Raw genomic sequence first — 14904 nt, forward strand, 5'->3', positions numbered from 1 at the left:
AACCCTGGATGAAAATGAGCACATGTCCTGCTGCGTAGCCCTGTCCCTGTGTGGTTTGGGGTTGCTTCCTCATCAGATGGAATTCTCGGGGGCGGCCCTCCAGGGCTCATACGTACTTCGGGACGATTCTCAGAAGTCACCGTCAGCTACAAAACCGGGGCCTCACACGCTTGTTCAGAAATTGCTTTCCCAGTCAAGACATTTTTAAATTGGATGGACTCAACCAGTATGGATTACCTTTAAATTTGAGGGGTTTTGCTCCTTCGAATATTTCACTTTAGGGGCTCAGAGTTTCAGTTAAGTGTTTTTGGAATATCTTTTTCCCCTGGTAGGCTTTGGCAAATTCCGGTAAAATTAGAACCTTAAGAAGGGCCTTTCCCTTTTCCTTTCTTGATAGAGCTTCCGGAGGACTTTCCGAGACATGAAAGTTTGAAGGAATGCGTGAGTTTTTAAGAACTTTCTTCCGGAACCGATGGAACTTATTTAGAAGACTGTATGTTTAAAACGCACCTCACAGCATTGTTTCTAGGTGGAAACTTACTTAAAACCAGGACCATATTCTACAAGGAAGGCGTAATCACATATGCGGAAATACACATACTGTTCTCCTCTGCTCATGACCGTGGGGAGGACAGACAGGCCCCCGGGGCATTTCTGGGCCTCGTGGACTTTTTCTCTGCCGCCTGTCGGTGAGACTCATGACAGGTGTCCTGCACGCAGAGCGGTGTCTCTGCAAGGCAGCTGAGCCGGGTGACGGAGGAGAGTTCATTTGCGCTACAGGTCAAGGTAGATCTCGAGGGAGGGAATACGGAAGTCGAGCCACGTGGCAGGAGGGCAGAGACTTTGGAGAAGGGAAGGGCCCTGTGCCACAGTAAGCATAGCACGGAGTCTCTCTGCCCCGTGGCTCCAAACACAGAGGACATTTCCAGACATTTCCAGAGCATTTCCAAACACAGAGGACGGTCCTGTGCCCATCACTCAGCGGGGACGCTAGCGGCATTTGGCCGTGCCTGTGTCGTGTGCCTCACTCCCCTTTCCTTTGTCCGGACTATTTGAAAGCAAATACGAGACACCTCACGTGTAAATACGTCAGTACGCATCTTAAAGGACAGGGTCATTCTCCTATTTCACACCGACCCAACCAATCCTTTAACATCATCTGATGCCCCGCGTTCATTCGCATTTCTCCACTTGTCTGAAACTATTGCCTGTTGAGAGTCGAGGAAGCTGAACGAGATTCACTCATTGCACTTGGCTGTTCCATTTCCTATGTCGTCTTCCTTGAGGACAGCTCTTCCCCCGTCCTCCCCACGAGCTCTGCTTTAATATCATTGCCATGTAGACAAAGCCGGGTCAGTCGTCCTGAGGAAGTCCCCATTCTGGGCTTCTCCCCGCTTCCTTGTGATATAATTTCACTTGCTCCCCGCCCCCCCACCCCCGTTTCCATAGACAAGAAGGTTAGATCTGAAGGCTTTGTATTACTTCAGATCGGGTTATTAGAAATAAATGTTTTCCTACAAATGTTTCACGAGTGATGCTGTGTCCCTCTGACAGCACGCCAGGAAGCATCTCCTGGTCCCTCGTCTGGATTTTTGGTGACTGACCCAGGGGTTCAAGCAATCATTTCCTTATAAACAGCCAGATCATTTCATTATCGAATCCCCTATCAATCTTCCACCTAATGATTCCGCTCAACGTTGATGACCGTTGCCTGAATCAGCAGCTACGTGACACGTCGCAGCCCTTGCGTTCCCTGGGACTTGGGGGCTGCAAAATGGTTTGCTAATTTTGTCTTTCTCTTACAGTTTTCTGACATACAACTTGTACTGGGAAGGCAGGGTGAACGCTTTTTAGTTTCCCTTTAATTATCCATTTTTAAAATGAGTTGGTGCCCTAGAATCTTCCATTGGGACCCAAAGAGTTTTATTCTATTTTTGTCATCTCTTTATTTTTGTCTATCTTTATCATTTTTACTTCCTGTCCTGGACTGGGCATCAGTCCTTTCTCCAAGGAATCTTGCTTACTTCTTGTGGTTAATGGTATCGGAGAACACAAACTGATTTTAAGGGGGTGCTTATTACTGCCAAGTTATCATTGCTTCTAGGCATTTTCAGTGGAATGCTAGAAAAATATTTTTTAAGAGAAGTGAGTTTCAATTGATATTGTCAGTTCAAATATAAGAGTTCTGGGCTTTTACTTCTTTAACTTTTATTTGTATCTAATCTCTGACACTGAAAGAGATTAAGTATAATTACTTCTTTGCTTATCTTATATATTTACCAGTTTAAAGATAACAATATCAAGATTATTACTAACAATATGACAACTAAGTGAACTTTATGGTTTCTTTGCAGCTCTTTTTAAAAAAATGTTTATTTACTTGAGAGAGAGAGAGAGAGTTCGAGCAGAGGAGAGGGGCAGAGGGAGAGAGGGAATCCCAAGCAGGGTCCACTCCCAGTGTGGAGTCCCACATGGGGCTCGATCCCACGGCCCTGGGATCATGATCTGAGCCGAAATCAAGAGTTGGACTCTCAACCGACTGAGCCACCCAGGAGCCCCCTCTTTGCAGCTCTTTCTGTCCTTAGAACATCTCTACTGGGCATGTCGAGTAAAACTTCTGTGTCCTAAAGTCAGCTGGGATAATAATTCTTTTCTTGATATGGGTATACAACCAACCTGAGATATGAGTAGGTATACCTGTTCTACTTTTAAAATTGTGTATATTGCTTTTTTCTTTGATTAAAAACATTTCCATTACAATCAAAACTATATGCCAAGATACATTTAGAAACATCACATTTCTCCCCCCTCCTCCATCAATAGCCATTTCAATTGGTTTTTGGTTTATCTTCTATTTCTCTACAAATGTAAACAAACACGAATCTCTACGTGTATAGTATGCCTTTCTTCTGGCACAACAGCCCGTTCCGCACATGGCTGTGTGTGATGCTCTCTCCACTGGGCGTTATACCCTGGAAAGCACACAGCTCTCCCCGTCACGACGCTGCTCATGAATGTGCGGTAGAATTTCCAGCCAGCCCCCTACTGGTGGGCGTTTGTTTCCAATCATTTACTATTAAAAAAAAAATGCCAGGGGCCCCTGGGTGGCTCGGTCGGTTAAGCGGCGGACTTCGGCTCAGGTCATGACCTCACGGTTTGTGGGTTCGAGCCCCAAGTCGGGCTCTGTGCTGACGGCTCCGAGCCTGGAGCCTGCTTCGGATTCTGTGTCTCCCTCTCTCTCTCTCTGCCCCTCCCCTGCTCACGCTCTCTCTCTCAAAAACAAATAAGCATTAAAAAAAATTAAAAAAATAATAATGCCACGTGTTAACTTGAGGCACAAACTAGTTCCTATTTTGCAAGTGTAACTTTGGGATAGATCCCTTGGGTGGGACAGCTGGGTGAAACTGTAAATGCACACAGAATCTTGCGTGCTGGTGTCCAGTTGCCCTGCACAGGGGCTCTACCATTTTATCGCGAACGATGGACAAGACCGTTCGTTCCCCTCACCCCCGGTCTTAACAGAGTGCACGGTCATTTTTGCACTTTCGTCCATCTGCTGGGTGAGAACTGGTATCTCGTGGTTTCTTTCCACTTGCTGTTATCTCCCTACGAATGGAACGGACCATCTATTTGTATGTGTAAAGGCCATTGTATTACCTGTGAACTCTTTCCCTTGTGTTGAAGGACTTCTTCTTTTTCAGATTTAGGACATATGTGTGTGTGGCCCATCGGCTTGACTAAAGGCTTGTGTGATGCTTAGGCATGGCTAATGTTCAAGTTCGAGTTGCCTGCTGGCTGTGATGCACACCCTTCCATTGCCATGACCGTCGATAGAGACTGCCTTATGTGTTGGGCTTTTCCATTCCGTCCTTGATTTCATCTCCTTGAGATCTCTAGCTCTCAGTGCTGTGTTCTGGGTTATTTCCTCAGCTCCAACTCTGAGTTCATGAATTCTCTAGTAGCTTACACATTTTTGTGTGTGTGCTAAAAATACACATAACGTAAAAGTTGCCATCGTAATTGTTTGTCAGCGTGTCGTTCAGAGGTATTAAGTACACTCGCACTGTTGTGTACCCATCACGGCCATCTGTCTCCAGAACCCTCTCATCCTGCAAGGCTCCTCCTTCCTTCTCCCCTCCCCCAGCCCCTGGCAGTCACCCCTCTACTTTCTGTCTCTGTGATTTTGACACTCTAAGTACCGCATATAAATGGAATCACATAGCATTTGTCTTTCTGTGACTGGCTTATTTCACTTAGCATAATATCCTCAAGGTTCATCTTAGAGCAGATGTTGGAATTTCCTTTCTTCTTGAGGCTAGTGTTTCACTGTATGTAGACACCACATGCGGCTTATCCACTCAGTCTGCTGACGGACACGTGGGTTGCTTCCGTGTTTTAACTACCGTGAATAATGCAGCCATGAAAACGGACACAAGAAGTCTCCTCGAGACCCTGCCTCAGTTCTTTTGGGTACATACCCAGAAGTGGAGCCGCTGAAACATATGGGAAATCTATTTTTCAATTTTCTTGAGGCGACGCCATGCTTACTGCTTTCCACAGCGGCTGTATTATTTTACATTCTCACGAACGGTGTACAAGAGTTCCAACTTCTCCACGTCCTCCCAGCACTTGCTATTTCCTGCTTTTTTTTTCTCTTTGTGATAGTAGCCATCCTAATGGGTACGAGATGTCATTATGGTTTTGATTTGCATTTCCCTGATGATTAGGGATGTGGGGCATCTTCTCATGTTTTACTGGCCATACCTAGATCTTCTTTGGAGATAGGCTTTTCAACTCTTTTGCCTATTTTTGAATTGTTTCTCTTTGTGTTGTTGAGTTTTAGGAGTCCTCCGTATATGCTGGCTATTAATCCCTTATCCAACGTATGATTTGCAGAGATTTTCTCCCATTCTGTAGGTTGCCTTTTCACTCTCTTGATGGTGTCCAGTGAGGCACGGTTGTAAATTTTCACAAAGTCCAATTTGCCCACTTTTATTTTTGTTGCCTGTGCCTTTGGTGTCCTACCCAAAAAATCATTGCCAATTCCAAAGTTGTGAGGCTTATGCCATATGTTTTCTTCTAAGACTTTTATAGTTTTAGCCATTACGTGGAGGTCTTGGATGCATTTTGAGTTAGCTTTTGTCTACGGTGTTAGAGAAGGGTCCAACTTTGCTCTTTTGCATGTGGATGTCCGGTGTGTTGAAAAGACCAGCCCTTCTCTACGGTGGGGTCTTGGCATCCTTGTTGAAAATCCTTTGACCATGTATGTGAGGGTTTATTTCTGGGTTCTCTGGTCTGTTCCATTGGTCAATACGTTTGTCCCTCTACCAGAACCACCCTGTTTTGACGGCTGTAGTTTTGTAATAAGTTTTGAAACCAGGAACTGCAAGTTCTCCAACTTTGTTCTTTCTCAAGGAAGCTTTTGCTGTTCAGGGTCCCTTAAGATTCCATCTAGATTGTAGGATGGATTTTTCTATTTCTGTAAAAGATATCACTGAGGTCTTCACGGGGATTGCCCTGAATCTGTAGTTTGGGTGGTATTGAAATGTTAACAATATTCAAGCCTCCATTTCATTGAGCGTGGGATGCCTTTTCGCTTATACACGTCTTCTTTAATTTCTTTTTGCCGTGTTTGATAGTTTTCATTGTGCAAGTCTTCCGCATCCTTGGCTAAATTAATTCCTAGGTACTTTATTCATTTTGATGCTATTGTAAATGGAATTGCTTTCTTAATTTCCTCGTCAGATTGTTCGTTGCTAGCATGTAGAAAATCTCCAGTAGTTTTTAATCTGGGTTTTAACCTTCCACTGAGTTTTCAATTTCGGTTAACCGTACCTTGCGATTTTCTTATGTTTTTAATTCGTTCTTCTATTTCTTTTCTCAAATCATTTTAGTTATCCTCACCTTCGAGCCTCTGTAGTTCTTTGGTTTCTAATCTTTCTCTTCATTGTATCTACTGACTCTTTCCTTCACCGAAAATTGGTTTTCAGTAGCATCTAAAGTTTTTAATTGTAAACTTACTTTCAGCAAGCCATTAAACAGGAGGATGTTGTGTGGTTAGTCTCGAGGGCTTCTCTCTCTGGAGAACTTTTGCCCTTGCTCCTGCCAAACACCCCAGGGGCATCACCAGCCAGGAACCATTTTTATGTTAATTTATCAGCATTAGAATTTTGCAGACTGTCTGGGTCCCATGCATTTAAATCTCCACTCCCTGCAAGGGCAGACCCGTGGCTCTAGATTTTCAAGGGAGATGTTTCTTTCCCCTCCTGACCTCAGGCTGACAGGCTTCCCCAAGATCGTCCAGGATGAGTCATTTAGTCTCCACACTGACATGGCAGGCCTTCAAGAGTGGTTTCCCTGCCAATGTCCTGCTTCCCGTGGGAGTGAAACCTCGCCTCCGATTCCTGTTGGGTCAGTGCCCCCCGTGCCGGGCTTGGTACCCCCACTCAGGAACTGCCACCGGACGTGGCCCGATTTTTAATAGCAAATGATTGGAGACAAGCCAAACGCGCCAGTGTTCAGCTCTCCGCTCACACGTCTCTGCAGACTTCCCCCTGTTCTTGCCGTCGGGGGGCAGTGAGGGGCGGTTCTCCTCCAAGTGACTACTCCCATGGTCAGCACTAAACCAAATACCTGTTGGGCTTCTGGACAAATCTTGCCTCTGTCTCAGATCCCCTTTATGAGGAAATAGACGTTTGAGGCCTTAGCAGAACCATCACCCGGGAAAGACAGAGCCTGGAGACTCCCTTTCAGTAGCAAAGGGCATTAGGAATCAGAAGGGCGTGTGGTGAGTCAGGCTGACACGGATTTGGATTGCCCTCGAGCTGTGCACCCACAACGTGGAACCCCCATAAATAATTATCCTTGAACAACAAAAAGGCTCCAGGAAACAGGTGTTTAGTGACTATAGGTTACTATTTCCTAGTAACGTCTACATCGTTGTCCTCAGAAGTCTTCCCCATTTGGGTAAAACGCTGGACCGAGTCTGTCCACTGACTGCCGCATGCCCTTGGTCACTCCCTTGGTGTCTCTGAGGACAGCTTCTGTAGAATGGAGAGACCACATGTTTGCCTAACTTCGAAGGTTTATCCGTGGCTTTGAGAACTAAAATGTAAACTGACCCACACATTTATCGTTTGAGGTTAGTGTGACCTTGATTCCAAAACCAGATAAGGACAGCACAAGAAAAGAAACCACAGGCCCCATTATATTCTAGAACATTCCAAGTAAAATACTGGCTAACAGAATCCGACAGTGTGTAAGAAGTAATCATACGTCATGTTCAAGTAGGATTTATTACAGAATAAATGCAAGGCCGATTCACATCAGAAAAATCAGTGTTAAGACTCTAAAGAAAAATAGCATCAATAAATAGAATACATACATTTTACCAAATTCATTCCCGAATTGTGAGTCAAAATCCCCCCAAAACAAAACTAAAAACAGCTAACAATTAAAGGGTTCTTCCTAAAATTGATCAAGACGACATAACACCACAAAATCCTAGAGCCGGGTCATGCATCATGGAGAAAGTCTGACTTGTTTTCATTAAGATCTGGAATCAAACAAGGACGCTCCCTCTCACCTCCTAGTCCTTTAACGCAATATCGGAGGTCGTGGTTGAGGTTATTCAGAAGAAATAAAAACACATTTAAAGATTTAAGGAAAAGAAGCGAAAACACGCTGGCTTTCATTCGACTTCACAACTCACTTTTCTCCACAATCCAGTTGTAGTCTCTCTGCTCCTGGGGGGTCAAGTCTGATACTTTCATTAACATCCAAGACGGCACCTGGTGGCAGTGGATACTAATCTGCAAAAGGGGATCCTAAGTTACAAAGTAGGTAAGAAGACGAAATAAGAAGAAAACACAGTGGGAACGACCGTACACATGCTAGAGAGGCTCTCTTTCCTGATAATCCGTTTTCAAAAGGCAGTTTCTCCGTGCCGGTTCCCCCCTTGAAGCTCCAGCTATCGCCCCTCGGCCTCCCAGCGCCCCGAAAACCCCGCTCGCGAGCCGCCTTCCTGGCGCCGGCCAGCAGGTGGCGCCCGACCTCCACCGGCCGGACCCGGACGAGTGGCCGGAGCTCCGCCGCCGAAAGCCTCCTCCGAAAGGTGCCGCTTTTCCTGGACGGTGCTGCTACTCTGGGTCGTCGTCCAAACGTTGCAAACGGTCCCCGGCTTCCAGGGACCGCGCAGGTGCTCGAGAGCCCCACCCCGCCCGCACGGCTTCCTCTGGAAAGCCGGCGAGCCCTTGCACAGGACCTGCCGTCCGGGTCTGATCCTCTCGCCGGTCCGAGCGGACCACGAGAGGCTGGGGGCGACCGGGAGCCGGCGTCCGCGCCCCCACCCTGTCGTCCCCGTTGGACAGGATGGGGTGGGAGCGGGAGCGGGGGGGGGGGCAGCGACCCGTCCTCGTGCTTCCCGCCCCCGCCCTGAGCGGAGCGGCTCGTCGCGCGGGGCGCTGGGCGGGCCGGCGACAGGTGGCCGGACATCAGGTGGCAGGTCCGAAGGGCGGCCTGCGCCGGCACGCCCCGCCTCGCCCAGGTGTGGCGGGCAGAGCCGGCGTCCCCGTCGGTACGATTATCAACAACAACGACGGCCCCGGTCAAAGCACGTGCTCACCTGCGGCGCGGACGCCGGGCGGGGCGCGGGTGGCGTCGGAGGCTGCCCCGCCCGGGTCCCCGGCGCCGCCCCCCCCCCCCCCCCCCCCGGGAGGAAGCGGGGTCGGGCGCGACCGCCGCAGAGGACGCGGGAGCCGGGCGAGGTTGGGCCGAGAGCCCGAGGCCGCCCCTCCGCACCTGGCCCCGCGCTCTCCGTGACGGATTCCAGGTCAGGGCCGGAAACGCCACCGCCGCCGCCAGCGCAGACGAGGTGGCGCCACCCAAACACCTGCTGGGCTGGGCCTGAGAAAGTGGCCCCAGGTGAGACACCCATCCCCACCCGCCCGTCCTCCCCACCTTCCTTCTCCGCTCCCCGTCCACCTCGGGCCGGCCTTCCAGAACCTCCCACCCCAGCCTCACACACCTCAGGAAGTGTCTTCCTTCCAGTTTGGGAATTTTTGCATACGTACGAATTTTAAGTATCTATCCCGTCAACTACCTGTTTTAAAGCAGGAGCCAGAAGCTGCCAGGTGAGGGCTACATGGAAACAGCGCGCTGGTACTTTTTCTGGGACTTAAAAGGCCTTTCTCCCCTCCCTCCCTCTTTTCCTTCCCAGGGCAGTCCAGGGGTGCAGTCAAGGGTGAAGGGCGATTTAACGGCCACCTGTCTTGGAAAGTGGGCTCCGCCCAGGCCCTGTCTCCAGGAGCCTGGGCGAGCTCCAGGTGGAGAAGGTACAGGGGAAGCTTGGGGAGGCCGGGAGCGCCCGGGGCCATACTGCGGCTTGAGTTCCTACAGGCAAATGGTCACTGGGAGCAGTTAACACCCACCCAAGGTCTTTTCGGCCTTCCCCTGACTCTTTTAAGTCATGTCCCGAACTACAAGCGGTTTCATATACTCCAAAAGTGTCTGAACACCTACTCAGCCAAGTAGTCCTTCCAGACTCATTTATTGTGAATGCTCTAACTCCTAGGAGTCACTGCCACAGCAACTCCTTGGTTTGAAACTCAGCCGCAAGGCACAGAACTATTTCCTTGCAGGACTAAGACTTCTGTTTACAGCCTCCCCAGCCCGGTCAGCTCTCTTAAAACACATTAGCGCTTTGCCCCCAAAGTGCTCGCACTGGAGCACACATCTGATAAGAACGAGTTTCTTCTGCATACAAGTCCCAAGGCTTAGGGGGTGGTGGCAGTGATGGTTAAATCGAGTGGAGACAGAGAGAGAGATCTTAAAAACCATTCAGAATTCAGGTATTGACTTCAGACATGTTTATTATCATCTTATACAGTCTACATAAATTTGAACTTGTATTTATTTGGGTTCAGTTATAACATAGCATAATAAAAATCAAAGCACTGGTCCTCTGAAATAAAGCAGGCAATCACCATTCAATAAACACACGATTTATTTTGTATAAAAGGGTTAAGTTTACAACTAAACTTTTATAAAAAGTTTAGCATGAATAAGTACATCATTACACTTTGTATGCAGAAATATACATCTCTGCCACTATACAAGAAAACTCTAATTAAAGAGTTCACAAGGTTTCACTCAATATATATATATATATATATTTATATATAAATATATACACAGCATTCAGTAGGCTTGCGTCAAAAAGGTAATTTCTGACCAAAAGACTTCATTTAAGTAACTGAATACTGGATCCTTCTGGTATTCACGCTCCACCTTTGAAAAAAGGCAAAGTCTGCTTAAATTGGGAAATTCCTTGTGATTTTAAACGTTTTCGCTCCCCATGGTGGGAATAGTATATAAAGAAAACCTTCCAACTGCAGAAAGGGCATTTAAAAGTCTTTTTCATAAATAACTAATATCACAGTCCAGGTCAGAGAACACCCTGGGGAAGATGATCATTCTTAGTTTTCCTTCCATTTTTTAAAAAGGTCCATTCAACTTGTTGTTCTCCTTGTGAAATGGTTGAAAAATAAGTTCAGCGCGTTAAAAGATCCTGTGGACTTGTTGTTGTTGTGCAAAGAAAAGAAAAGTCATGACCACCTGCAAAAGATTGGGGGAGAGGCGTGTTTTAGGAGAACGGAACCTAAGGGCAGAGGCGGGCAGACTGGCGCCACGAGGAAGCCGCAGTTTGAACATTTAACCACCAAACACTCAAAGATTGGGCAAACCCTGGCGTCCAGATGCAACACACACACTCGGCCTCCACAGCGAAAATTAAACATTAAAATAGCAGAGACTCCGGGGAGAAACTTCCCAACGCAATCTCCTAGTTGGATCTCCAACAGCAGTGCTCACGGGCGCCAGTCTGCTTCTTGTAACAATTATTTGATTGAAAACAGCCCTTTAGTTAACAGATAGGGAAGTCGGAATCCCACATCACAGGGTCTGAGGCGCAGGCAGGCAGTGCTGGGCTGGCCGAGTCTCAGGAGGGCTGAAGTTTTAGGGAAGGAGGATCTCTACGGAATTTGTGGTGATAAGATTAATTACGTGGAGGTTAGTACCTCATAGTACCAGAGCACCAGTACGAGAAAGCCAGGCGTTCCATGTGTGGCAGAAGCCAATACGCATTTTCCCCAGCCGCCTTCACACTTAAGTTACTGGTATTTTGTTTTGTTTGGTTTTTTTTTTTTTTGCGTTTAAAAGGAAAATGTTCTGTGATCTGGAGTAATCAGAGCTAGAAGCCCCTTCATAGCTCGTAGGCACAGGCAGTGTGCTACGTGCAATACGACTTAAGTACACATTCATTTACAAAATCCCCAATTTTGCAGATACACAAATGAAAACACTCTCTCTCTCTCTCTCTCTCTCTCTCTCGCTCTCTCCAAGAGGCGGTGTCCGGACGGGAGGCACAAGCTAACACTCACCGTTTATTCAGCCACAGAGCGCTTTGCTGTCATTTGACATTAACTCAGACGGGAATTCAGACGCCTGCGAGAGAAAGGGGATAAACGGCGACGTTAGACAATCTTAAGGAGAAAGGGCTTTTTTTTTTTTTTTTAAAGTAATCCATAGAACAGCAAGTTTCATTAAACACGTTTTATGCTACAATCCGAATCAAAGACAGATGCATTAACGTGTCAGAACTTATCAGCAATTTCACGCACCGCTCGATCTATAGCAGATTTGCTTTTTTTTTTTATTTTTTATTTTTTTTTTTAGTTAATTAGCTCATCGGTAAGTCACGGACTGCGGCCGTCTCGACAATGGGTCTGCGAGTGGCAGCCCAGGCGATGACTGGGGTGCGCGGCAGCGGGCGGGGGCACCGGGAGCAGGTCTTACCTGCAAGGACAGGATGCTGATGTCCGTGTTGAGGGTGGTCAGCGGCGTCCTGGACGCCTGGCTCTGTCCAGGTCGCTGGTGGTGCAGGCTGACAATAGTGGGGTGCGAGTCCAGGGCGATCTGCAGGTCCAAGATGTAGTCGATGACGTGCTGCAGGATTTCCATCTTGCTCACCTTCTTGTTCTGGGGGATGCTGGGCACCAGCTCCTTGAGCTTGGAGTAGCAGTCGTTCATGTTGTACAGCAGGCTCATCGGGTCGTCCACCGGGGTTTTGCTCCGGGAGATGCCCAGGCTGTGGTCCGAAAGGCTGTTTTTCCTAACGGACCTCACCGGACTGAAGGCTTTCATGCTGACCGCGCGGGGAAGGAGAGACCGGGAGGGAGCGGGCTGCCCAGGAGCTCAGGCCGCCGCCGCCTGCGGAGCTTCCTGCGCTGGGCACCAGGCTCGGCTCAGAATGAAGCCGGGAGCCTGGCGGGGCGGCTTTTATCGGCACTCGCCGGGGGCACACGATCCGGGTTCCTTGCGTTCCCATTGGTGAAAGCCGGCGCGTCCATCAGGCCGCGCGGGCGCCCCCATTGGCGGGCGCGGGCGCGGGGCGAGCGCTCGGTCCTTCCGCGTTCGCAGCCAATCCCCGCGGTGTGGGCGGGGCGGGCGCGAGCCCAGCTGGGGTGGTAAATAGAGTACAGTAAGCGCGGGGCAGGAGGGGAGCAGAGGGCCGCGGAGGAGGGGAGGACGGAGGAGGCCAGGGGGAGGAGGGGAAGGGGGGACCCCAGGAGTCCAAATGTGCATCTGTATTCTAATTCCAGGGGTGAGGCAGTACCCTCGCTCTAGGGTGTCCCTTGACGGAGCCTTCCACACCCTGGAGGTTTTCAGCAGCCCTAAAACCACAGCGACACCGACAGGCTCTGCACAGCAGAGGGAAAGTCACCGTTCACTGCGACCCGCGGAATGTCATCGGATAGAAAGCATTGCTGAAGAAAGTGAAAACGCAAATAAGTTTGCCATTGACGAGAGACGTGCCTAGAGTTCGGTCTCCAGTTGAGGCTAAGCTATGTCAAAACAAAACAAAACAAAGCAAAGCAAAACAAAAAGCACCCACGCGCGCCCTCCACGACAGGTTTAGTGTGGGATCGTGCAACTCGGAGCAACACGGGAGGCATTATTGTCAACTCAGTAAAATGAGTACTTCTTGGAAACCGTGCTGATCGCTATGGAGCTCTGAGAGGCAGGACACTTTCGGGGTTCCTTTTCTAGAACAGGCAGGGCTATTATAATGATCCTATTAATCGGAAATCATTAGGAACATTTGCATAGCGAAGCTGTATTTACATACACTGCCCTTGAGAGGCTGCCGGTCTGTGCCTTGCAGTGTGGGTGGCAAAGTAATGTGATTAATTATGCACAAATCCTGATTTCTCGTGCCACATTCCAGCACTGATAGTATTTTTTAAGTTTTGCGAAAGGGAGGTGGCTCTCCCGTTGACCGAAGTCTTCCCACTTAAAAAAAAAAAAAATTGTTATGTGTGAGGTTTGAAATCCTTTCAGCCCTAGTACTGGATGCAGCTTCAGGTTTTTGGGTTTGGTTTTTTTTTTTTTTTTTTTTTTTTTCCCCTCTGTAAATCTGTAGGAAGTTCTTCCTGCAGTCTAAAGTTTGCAGCTTATTTAAATACCTTCCAGTTAATTCACACATAATTCTAATTTAACTGAGGACTACAGTAAATCAGCTGTGTTTTGAAAATCCCATTTCCCTAGGAATACAAGACAGCAGAAAACCCGAGAAAAATGTAATATTTGTAAGTACCCTGTTTACTTTTTCCCTCAATCTTCACCTTCTTTGCGTTTAAGAAAAAGGAAGGGGGCAGATCAGAAAAGAAGCAAAGCTTAGTAGTGGGGAACCTGCATTTTCCCCTTCAATTAATCATTAATTTCTGGGCTAGTGGGCCAGCCTGTCTCTTGGACGCCGGCCCGAGCTATGTGCCTGCCCCAGGGTATCTCTTCGGCCAGGCGGTTTGGTGGTGGGTGCTGAGGTGGGTGTCGCTTTCAGAAAACCAAGTCACTTTACTTTGGAGCATGGAGGTGGACGCTTTCCCGAACCCGCCGAGAAATCTGCTGAGGGCCTGGCCCCGGAGAGCTGCCTACGACTGTGTTCCGGACAGCGTTCGTTCGCTTAACCACCTCTCCTCCGGTATTAAGTCTGGAAATGATTTAATGCCGAGCCCCCCCACGGTGCGAGCCTTTTGATGTACTTTGTGTGCCTGTGTTTCTGTCACATACGTGCCACAGTGGAACAGATTTTGTTTTGACACTATTTTGGTTCATGATGTTATACTTTGACTATTTTACAATAATAGCCAATGTAAACAAACATCTTTGGGATTCTCAAATTATTACTTGTGATTCTTGGACATTGCGGCTCTGTGATACTGACGCATTCCTAGCTTTTTCCAAGGACACCGTATGTTAACATCCGTGCCAGCCTCATTATCCCAACAGCCAGGCTCTGGGCTGGTTCGTAATGAGCGTTGTACGGTATTACTTTACACACTCGCCGAGTTGATTAAGGCAGTGTCTTCTCCCATGATCATTTCTGTACCCTGATGTAGTAAAACTGCTAAATATGGTGAAAGTTTTGTGGTTTCTTTCTTCGGCTGCCATGGCAGCGTCCAGTCGGCCCGATCGTGTTGAATTCGACCGGCACGCCACCCGGTTCCACGTCCATTTAAAGATCATTTTAAGGGGATTACGAGGCTGAAGAAGTTAATGATTTAAAAAAAAAAAAAAAAAAAGGCCCGAGTTCCTCGTACGTCGGTCTCAGCAAGCCCAATGCGAAATTACCTTTAAAATGATGTTTCCGTGGGGAAAGGGGTGTGGGAGCATTTTCGGGGTGGGTTACAAGGCACTGAAAAAATCTGTCAATTGGTGTCTCTGTGGGTTTGCACGGGAGGCCTCTGAAGTTCAAATGGTCCCAGCTGCAGAAAGGGCCCTGGACTTGCTCGATCCGTGGGTGGTGGGAAGGTGTGAAGGGCTTCCGGTGGGGGTGGAGACACCGTC

The 14904-nt window shown here is 48.2% G+C and overlaps 2 protein-coding genes across 2 annotated transcripts; one reads left to right on the forward strand and one right to left on the reverse strand.

The window, feature by feature from the left end:
• The first annotated feature begins 7278 nt into the window (after positions 1 to 7278).
• LOC123581438 (translation initiation factor IF-2-like) lies at positions 7279 to 13342 on the forward strand. The gene is made up of 3 exons (XM_045447496.1): positions 7279 to 7286; positions 7964 to 8922; positions 12660 to 13342. The coding sequence occupies exons 1-3, from the start codon at positions 7279 to 7281 to the stop codon at positions 12875 to 12877; spliced, it is 1185 nt and encodes a 394-aa protein (XP_045303452.1). The 3' UTR covers positions 12878 to 13342.
• ID2 (inhibitor of DNA binding 2) lies at positions 9852 to 12320 on the reverse strand. Its single transcript, XM_045447815.1, has 3 exons — positions 11854 to 12320; positions 11439 to 11502; positions 9852 to 10614 (listed from the first exon to the last, which is right to left on the reverse strand). The coding sequence occupies exons 1-2, from the start codon at positions 12199 to 12201 to the stop codon at positions 11446 to 11448; spliced, it is 405 nt and encodes a 134-aa protein (XP_045303771.1). The 5' UTR covers positions 12202 to 12320; the 3' UTR covers positions 9852 to 10614; positions 11439 to 11445.
• Positions 13343 to 14904: the final 1562 nt, after the last annotated feature.

This window comes from Leopardus geoffroyi, chromosome A3, assembly GCF_018350155.1.
Source record: "Leopardus geoffroyi isolate Oge1 chromosome A3, O.geoffroyi_Oge1_pat1.0, whole genome shotgun sequence".
Lineage (NCBI taxonomy): Eukaryota > Metazoa > Chordata > Mammalia > Carnivora > Felidae > Leopardus > Leopardus geoffroyi.